The 9,642-nt window shown below is 39.6% G+C and overlaps 1 protein-coding gene across 3 annotated transcripts in view; it reads right to left on the bottom strand.

Annotated features, from left to right (window-relative positions):
- The window catches only part of SPTLC1 (serine palmitoyltransferase long chain base subunit 1), a 68,240-nt gene that overhangs the window by 9,778 nt on the left and 48,820 nt on the right, over positions 1-9,642 (bottom strand). For all 3 annotated transcript variants that reach the window (XM_019668699.1, XM_019668700.1, XM_019668702.1), the window contains exons 9-12: positions 7,561-7,668; positions 5,379-5,474; positions 4,931-5,027; positions 3,663-3,717 (exon numbers count right to left, since the gene is read on the bottom strand). In XM_019668699.1, the coding sequence (XP_019524244.1) occupies positions 3,663-3,717; positions 4,931-5,027; positions 5,379-5,474; positions 7,561-7,668 (356 nt within the window). The remainder of the gene's footprint in view (positions 1-3,662; positions 3,718-4,930; positions 5,028-5,378; positions 5,475-7,560; positions 7,669-9,642) is intronic.

Below are 9,642 nucleotides of genomic sequence, written 5' to 3'. Positions count from 1 at the left end.
GCTGTTCCCATCCCCCAATTCCCCAATAAAAATCTTAAAAAAAAAAAAAAAGAGGGAAGAGAAAAACATTATTGCAGGTAATAGGATTTCTATGTACATCATCATAACAGAATGAAACAAATTACTGGAATTAAGAGCTCAGAAAGACTGCTGGATATAAGATCAGTTTAGATAAAGCAATAATATTCTTATAAATCAGCAATTAGAAAATATAAAAGAAAAGACAACCTCATTCGTAACAGCAACAAAATCTATAGCATATCTAGAAATTACCCTTAAGGGTCCTATGAAGATACAAGAGCTTTTGGGAAATTTTTTAAAATCCCATTAAAGGACCCAAAGGAAAATTCAAATAAGTGGATGCAAATTCCCTACACATCAATCAGAAAACTTAATGCAGTTACAATGAAAATTCTAGCAATATTTCCTGTGGAACTTGAACTAACTGCAAAACGTAATAGTGATAAAAATAGATACAGTCATAAAAGCAGCCTGAAGGTTGAGCAAATAAACCAATGAAGTGAGAAAAAAAGATCTAAAAACCAGATTCAGATATAAATGGGAAACTGGCATATGAGAGAGACCAACCAGTAGAAGAAAGGGTGTGGTGTCTGGACGATAGTCAGAAATTGGCTGCACTAGTATTAAACTGAGACATCCTCGACCTCATTTTCTCCCCTAGCCACCATCCCATTTTTCTGTTCCTCTTAACAGCAAAACTCATCAAAATATAGTTAGGTAAGCTGTGTCCCATTCCTCTTCCTGGTTTCTCCGGAACCTGCTTCTCTATTAGGCTTTTTGAACCCACTGCTCCCTTGAAACTGCTCAGCAAGTTGCAAAAACATTCGCGTTATGAAATCCAAGGTGCACTCTCAGCGCTCCCATCTGGCCTGCCGGCAGCACTGCCTGACGCGCTGACCTCCTATTTGCACACTTCCCCTGCTTACAACAGCTTCCGGAACCCTGTGCTCTTCTTGTGGGCCTCTCCCTCACTGGCCAGTCTTTCCCAGTTTGCTTGGCAGGTTCCTGACTTCTTCACATTGAAATACTTGAAACATTACCTGTATTCAAATAACCCCAAATGTATCTTGAGCTCAGGTCTCTCCCTTAAACTTCAAATTGTATATTCAATTGCTACATTCTTCTTCATGTCTGATGGCATTTCAATCTTAACATATCCAACACTGAACCTGCCCAACAAACAAACTTCCTCAAACAGTTTTAACCATCTCATTTACTAGCAACTCCATCTAGTTACTCAGACGAAAAACCTTAAGATCAAGCTTGAGTCTTCTCTATCTCACTCACCTTGCACATAAACTTAAAGCATATTCAGCTGGCTCTACCTTTAAAATATATCCCAAATCCAAACACTTCCCACTGCTACTACGAAGGTCAGAGTCACCATCCTTTGCACATGGCACTGCAACGATCGCCTCACTGGTCTCCTTGCCTCTGCACGTGCCACTATATAATACATCATCTAGTTTTTCACACAGCACAAGAAAGATTGGACTAAAACGTTTTAAGTTCAGCCATATCACGCCACTCCTTTGCTCAGAACCAAGTTGTGGCTTCCTGTGTGGGCCCTGCATGCCCTGACCCCTTATCTTCCATCATCTGACCATTATCTTCCACTGGGTGCACCCAGTTCTCTTACCACAATGTGTCCTTGTTTCATTTCTTGTTCCCTCTAAACAGCTAGATACCTGTGCGATGTGCTCCCATACCTGCCTTACTGTGTGTGTGGCAGGAGGTGCCTGTGGAATTCTCCATGTAGAGGTACTGAATAAACCAGTGGGTCTGAGATCTAGAGCCCTACAAAGGGGAACGGAATGGAGACACTGTGAGTTCCCCACATCCATGTGTCATGAAACAATCTGAAGCTCCAAGGGAGGAAGAATGCCCTTCTCCAAGAAGGTAACAGAGAAAAGAAGGCCACCGACCAAGCCCTAAAGAGGATGCTAAAAGAAAGTCTTCAAAGAAGACCAAGATGAAGTGAGTCAAAGACGTAGAAAAAAAGCAGTGTGGTGGAACAGAATCCAAGGAAAGAAAGGGCTGCAGGAAGCAAAGAGTGGTCCGCTGTGCGGAGCCCAGTGAGGTAAGGAAGGCGAGCTCTGAGGATGAGAGCTCTGAAGATGGTCACTGGGTCTATAAAGGCGCAGTCCTCACTGACCTCCATGGGAACAGTCTGGGTCAAGTGTAAAAGCAGAGGCAGGCTCAGCAGTTTCATGGGTGCGAGGGGAGGGCGTGCAGAGAGCACAAACAGCTCTGGAGATCAGCTACAAGGACAGGCAGAGCAAAGGGCTAGCTGCCAGAGTGAAAGGTGGGCCGTGGAAAGAGGAATTTGAGAGCAGAGTACCTGAGTGCTAGTCACGTGACTCGGGAAAGGGGAGAGACCCAAGACAAAGGAGACGGGACAACCAAAGGCATTAGGCTTTAGAAAGAGGAGCTATGATGGCTGGAGGAATATTTCTTTGGCTGTAACACAAGGGAAGACTGGTTCATTCAGATACTGGTATGTGTACATGAGGGAGTTCCCAAGTGACAGCAAGAGGCAAGGTTGTCAGCTAAAAGTGGGTGGGGTGAGACAGAGGGTTGGGGATACTGGAGAGATGAAAGGGTGTGAGAGAGATGGGGAAAGGGAAGGACTGGACTTACAAAAAAACACATCAGTACTGCCGGACAGAATGAGGAATCTGAGGGAGGTGTTCCTGAGTTTACAGAGACTCCAGTGTACTGGCCCGTGTTGGTGTATTAATGTTTCATAAACCAATGTAACTGGAATCAATACAAATAACATCTCTCTACCATAAATCATGCAAGACCTTTTGTTACTATGACACAGACACACCCAGAGCTTTAATTATTTCTGCCCCTACTTTATCAGGAACAGCTGTGACTGCTCATTTTTTAACTGTCTTTTTCTTTCAGAAAAGTTTCTAGTTTCTGTATTTGGCAATGGAGAGAAGGCTTTCATGACCAAAAAGGCATGTTTCACCTTAGGAAAGGCAAAAAGAAACACCTCGGGCAATGTGACATCATTTTCTATAAGGCCACAAATCTGCCTGAAAATGTCACCAACCTCAATTTTTTTCTCAACTCTAGAGGAATCTTAAAGGAGTACTCTTGTGTAGTTGAAACAAAGACAAGCAAAGCACTCAAATGTTTTACTTCAATTTCACTTTCTTTTTTTTGTTTTAAAATAAAATTTAGTAATTATCTAAAAAGTAACATGGGCAGTATGAACACACTGTTGTCTAACTACATGACATATAATTATGTCCTTTCATTTGTACAGATGTGGAGAAATTCTCCAGTGTTTATGCTGGTTATTTCTGGTGGTAGCATGTTGGGTTATTTGTTATTTTCATCTTTGTATCTTCTATTCTGCTATAACATCGTATTAATGAGCTTGTATCATTTTTAGAAAAACAAAATCATGATTCTTTAAAACAATGACACAACAGATGTTCTGGTTTCATACACACAGACAAATTTGAGTGAACTGAGTTTTTGGTTTCTTAGTTGCAATTCAGTCAAATTGATGCAAGTCTACCAAATGTACTCAAAACCAAAAAGATGACATTCAAAAATTTTCATTAGTTGTTTAAATGTGGTTCAGACGAACTGTAAGTTAGCTGAAAACATATAAAACTTACCCTTGTAAAGCTTTATGAATTTGTCTGCACTTTTCCTTCAATACTGCAAAAATACCTGAATGAAAAAAATACATTTGATATTTCAGTTGACCCTTGGACAATACAGGGGTTAGGAGCACTAAAACCCCCGCCCCCCAGTCGAAAATTATTGTATAACATGTGACTTCTCCAGAACTTAAGTTGTCCCTTGGTATTCACAGGGGATACCAAAACCCACGGATGCTCCAGTCCCTTATGTAAAATGACAGATCAATGCACACAGTCAGCACTCTGCATCCTTGGACTTCCAACCACGGACTGAAAACAGTATAGGTATTTATTGAAAAAAAAATTAATGTTACAGATAAGTGGACCGGTGCAGTCCAAACTTGTGTTGTTCAAGGGTCAACTGTGTAGTTGGAAAATTTGATAATACTAGTCTAAATATATTTTTAAAGATCCAGTTCATCAATTTAAAATGTGGCAAATCCTTCTACATACTAATAACAGAAATAGTCAGCCAGTAACTCCTCTGAAGGCCCTAGCTCTCATCCTTGGCACATGCTGACACCTCACTCCACTTTCAGCAAAATCTGGGAAGAGTTTTTTTTACAACAAAACAGTGGCTCTTGCTCTTATTAACACTTGAAATAATCTGCCTAAGAACAAAAGGGTACAAATATACTTCTTATTTCTGGACCTTAAATAATTTGGTCAAAGACAAAGGCTATAATCACGTTTATGATCTTTTCCTTGATATTTTCACTTTACTCAAGGAAAATTCAAATTCTAAAGTATCTGAGCAGGAGCAGGGAGGGCCAGGCCATCTGATGAGCAATCACAAGGCTGTGACACAGAAACACTCCCTTTTCCTGATCCTCCAAATCACAACCAAAGTGGGAAATTTAGAAATTTAGAAAATTTAAAATTCAGATGTACCAGGTACTGCCTGTTTCTCCATTTCCATTTTAGGCTTGGTGAGGAGGCGCAACCACAGCCAGCGGCCACATTTTAAATTTAGGCGACTCTGCCCATTAAGTAAGCTTTAATGGTTGGTAAATGGGTAGCAACTGGTGACTCAAAGACAAAAGGGGAAATTAGACAACAGTTACAAAATTATATATAACAAGAATTAGCAGCACACTTCAGCGAATTTCTCTGAAAATGACAAACCAAAGACAACTTGTCTGATAAATCATTTCCTCTACGTGATTCCGCCAGGAGGCACACCAGCAGTGCAGCTAACATGACCTGCAGTGTCTCTGACCTCCTGGGTTTGAAAGTTTTACCTGGATTCTCCTCCATGATGTTGAGTGCCTCAATCGCAGCAGCAGCTAACAGGGGAGGCAGCGAGGCTGAGAAGCAGTACCCCTGGCCGGAGAGTCGCTGAGGAGAAAAAAAAGGAAGTTAAAACCATAAATACATTTCTCTATTTTTTGGCTAGAAAAATCTAACATCATCAAATTTCTGCACAGCCTACTGAATAGTACGTACAGTGAGGTAGTAACATCAAGGCATGCACACAAGTCATACGTGTAACAAAAGACTTCTTACTGAAAAGGGAAATATTTTCTAAATGTAAATATTCTGAGTGATTCTTTAACAAACCGACTTTTAAATAAAAATTGTGTGATACACTAATTGTAAACAGAATTCTGTAATCAGAAGTTACATTGAGAGGCGACCAATGGAGCAGCTGAGTTTCAGCTGCTGCTTTTGTTTTTAAAAAGAACCTACCTGATGGTCAATTACGAAAGATCTGCCACAGCAGAAACCCCCAATAGATGCAAGTGAATTCTCCATGTTGGCACTGATAAGATCAATGTCATCAATCTGCCAGAAAAGAGGGACAGTGACAATTATTTCTCAATTAACAACAACAAAAAAAGACCAATGTCAAGCCTAGAGACAAAATTTCAGCACTAATCATATCAACAACTGGATTCTACAAACTATTTATGTGAAAATAGAGGAGAAACCATGCAAAATCTATCACTGAAAGGATTGACTTATGCCTGAAAGCCTGCCTGAAAGTGTCTCACTTTATCTTGTTGCGATTTCATTATGCATTAACAATTTATACACAACGGAAGAGAGAGATAAATTAAAGAAAGATGAAATCCAAAGCTGTTTAATACTAAAAATATTCAGAGGTACAAAATAAGATCATTTCCTAACCTTCCCCACAGAAGGTACTTGAGGTGAACAAAAATCTATCAGTCTTGAGCACTTTATCCCTACATTTCAGTTACCTATCACCTTTTCAAAAATGAAATCAATTTATCCAAATACACACGGCAATCGATTCTTTGACCAAACTGGACAAACTGGGCAGTGGATGAACCAGATGTGCCTCACAGGCTTCTGAGTCCCCACTGTTCTCTCAGTTCCCCAGTAACCTGAGGTCCTCACCTGCTCCAGCCCAGGACCGTTCCATCCTGGCTACACAGTAGCCACTGAATAATTACTCACTAATGGCCGTGATAATAACTGGCCAAATCATAGCTGGTGTTTTTCTAAGTGTTCCACAGATCCAACGAGAAAACCTGAGCACTCTTATCTGTTTTTTTCTTTTTAATCTTATATTACAAAAGTAGAGAATTGAAGGAAGAATCCCATTACCCACATTCAATAGCTATCAACTCATGGACAATCTTGTTCCATGTATAGGCCCCTACTGCCCTTTTCATTTCTTTGGAGCAAATCTCAGACTACATATGGTTTCATCTATAAATATTTCAGTGTACATTTCTAAAAGATATGATGAACTCTTTCAAAACCATAAATACAAAACTATTATCACACCTAAAAAATGAAAAATTTCTTAATATCAAATATTGGGTGGCTAAATGTCTCACAAAGCTTGTTTTTTTTTTTAATAGTATTTGTTTGAATCAGGATCCAAATAAGGCCCATACCCTCTGTACTTGTACTCAAGGCTTCATAAATATTATCCCCGTGACAACTGCTGATAGCAGTGAGGAAACTAGAACTGTGATGTCAGACAGTGCTTTTTACTTCTTTAAAATTTTCAGGTCTTAAAAATTTCTCTGGGGTAAATTCTGCTTGAATTACGCCTTCATTTATCTTGGATTCCTCAGTGCATGTAAATGCCAAATGTCAGTTTCTGAGGAGCATGCATCAATCTAACTTCTGGGGGACTGCAGGAGTAGGGGATGCAGTCACTCTCAAGGTGATTTTATGTTTTATAGTGAACTTCTTAACACAAGCTGCGAAACTTTCATGCACAGGATTTGGAGAAAAGCCTCCTTCAATCTGACTACACAGTGGTGGGTGAAGATGGAGGTGGGTTCTGCAGATGGGCCGCCTCGCTCCTCCCTGAGGGTTTGGGAGCACAAACCACTAAAACTGGGAGCAGCTGCGCTCACTTTTCCTCAGCAAAAGAAAACATGACAAACTCACTCCAGCTATCTGGGACTTTGAGGGGCTCTGCTGAATCCATGCCAGTGGTGTTTCTGACACTATATATATGTAAAAAGAAAGGATGACTCTATCACCTCGGTACACACAATTAGAGAATACAGAACTTTAAGTATTAAAAAGAACATTCTTTCACTGCCATTATACATACTTTCTAAAGGACTACTTGGAGAATTCCTACTGATTTTAAGAAAAAACAGAAGGCAAATTTAACTGTTTCTAGAGCAGAGACACTGAAAGCTAGGATCAAATGCTGCCATGTAAACAGAACACAAATTCTATGATTAGCCACCTGAGTTTACAGGTTCTGAGGAGACTGGCCCCAGGTCTGGGTGACCTGGTCCCTGTGGGCTCAGTGCAGTGACAGGCCCCAGAGCTGCACACCCATGAGGATCACTGTCTCGTGCTCTCAACCGGCTGGCAGGATAGAACTGCATATTCTCTACATGAGGGAATGTTCTGAAAAAGGAGAACTTACATTGATTCCAAAATGTTCAGTGACTCCTCGGCCATGCTCCCCCAGGACTCCAAATGAAAGGCTCTCCTCCAGGAAGATCCTGGCTTTGTATTTGTATTTTAACTTAACCTAAGTGTTAGTAAAACATAACTTTAAAATACTGATGATTAGCAGCAAACAGAGCATACTGGCAAAAACAAAGTTGAACGTAAAATAAAAAGGAGAAAAAGGCATGTACAATACACGTGGATTCTTATTTTTTAATTTGACTACTTGCTAAAATAAAATGCATTTGTCACCACAAATCAATACTCGGGGCCTAGGTGTAGAGCAGTGAAAACCGAGTCACCTGACATGCACATTCCAGGCAAGTGCTTCAGCTCACACTATAAGGACATTTCCTTTTCAGTCTATTTATTGCCACTTTTTTTGCATTTTGTGGTTTCTGTTGGTGACCTAGTTGTTTAAAATGGCCCCAAGCACAGCACAAAGTGCTGTACAGTGGCCTAAGTGAAAAACTGTGATGTGTCTTATGGAGGAAATGTAAGCTAGATGAGCTCCGGTTGGGCCTGGGTTACAACGCTGCTGGCTGTGAGCTCAACGTGAATGAATCAACAATATTTATTCAATAACGTGTCTTTAAACAGAACACACATAAAACGAGGATATGTACTGAGAGACTGATGAAAACAGTATGACGAGCAGCTTGCAAAAAACTAACTCTATGTTTGCCCAGGAGCCATAGTTCAGAATTCCCTAATTCAGTGTTTGCAGCATGCTCATAGAACATACCTACCATGAAAAATGAAAATTGACTGTACTTTAGATGCTCTAAACTGATTCAATTTAACTCAATAATACAGACAGCACAATGCCAATTTTTCAGGAAGAAAATGTTAACACATTATGAGTATAGACATATAATCTATCGGTTAAATACTGATTAGATAAAAACTCCTGGGAAAATGTATATATTCTTCCCTCAGTGGCACTATGTTTTAATTTGGACTCATGGTATATTTTTTTAATGCAGAAAAAGTTTTCATTAATGTTTTTCCATCTGTTTTTCCCTTTGCTTTCAAGTTTATAAGAAAGTCCCTTCCCATCGAAAGTTCAGATGTGTATTTATCTATATGTTCTTCTAATTATTTCATGTTATTTTTTTGTTTACACATTGGGGAGTTGAATATATGCATGTTTGTTTATATGTTCCCCCCCCTGATGTTTGAGTTGCTCCTGTATGATATGTATGTGATCAGTTTCACAACTGAACTAAAACACAGTGATTATCAACCATGAAATTTTTATATATCGCTGATAAGTAAGTTCATGAACTCATCCTAGAAAAAGTGCTACATACCTCATTGCTGAATATCACTACGGTCACCTTCAAAGTACTCCCCCTGGGAAGCTACGCACTGACACCAGTGCCTACTCCACCCTTCAAAGCAATTTTGGAACTCTTTCTATGGAATGGCCATCAGAGCTGCTGTTGTATTACCCGTGATTTCCTGAATGTCATCAAAATGTCTTCCTTTCAATATTTACTTTATCTTCGGGTAAAGAAAGAAGTCATTGGTGGCCAGATCAGGTGAGTACGGAGGATGGTCCAATACAGTTATTTGTTTACTGGCAAAAAACTCGCTCCCAGACAACACCGTGTGAAATGGTACATTGTCATGATGCAAGAGTCAAGCATTGTTGGCGAAAAGTTCAGGTTGTCTAACTTTTTCACACAGCCTTTTCAACACTTTTAAATAGTAAACACAAATTCATAATGAATAATCCCTCTGATATCAAAAAAGGTTAGCAACATCGTTTTGACTCTTGATTTGGACTGATGGAACTTTTTTGGTTGCGGAGTTGGCTGATTTCCATTGTGCACTTTGACACTTTGTGTAGGGTCGTATTGGTGCACTCATGTTTCATCAGCAGTGATAACATCATCCAAAACATCATCTTGCCTTTCCAAAAGGTCTTGGCAAACTTTGACTCTCCTTTGCTTTTGTTCATTGTTCAGCTCCTTCGGGACCATTTTCGCATACACCTTTCTTTTTTTTTTTTATTTTTATTTTTTTTTATTTTTTTATTTTTTTATTTTTT

This window comes from Hipposideros armiger, unplaced genomic scaffold (assembly GCF_001890085.2).
Source record: "Hipposideros armiger isolate ML-2016 unplaced genomic scaffold, ASM189008v1 scaffold_532, whole genome shotgun sequence".
Taxonomy (NCBI): domain Eukaryota; kingdom Metazoa; phylum Chordata; class Mammalia; order Chiroptera; family Hipposideridae; genus Hipposideros; species Hipposideros armiger.
Note: the sequence above shows the minus strand (reverse complement) of the source record. Positions and strands in the feature narration are given on the sequence as shown.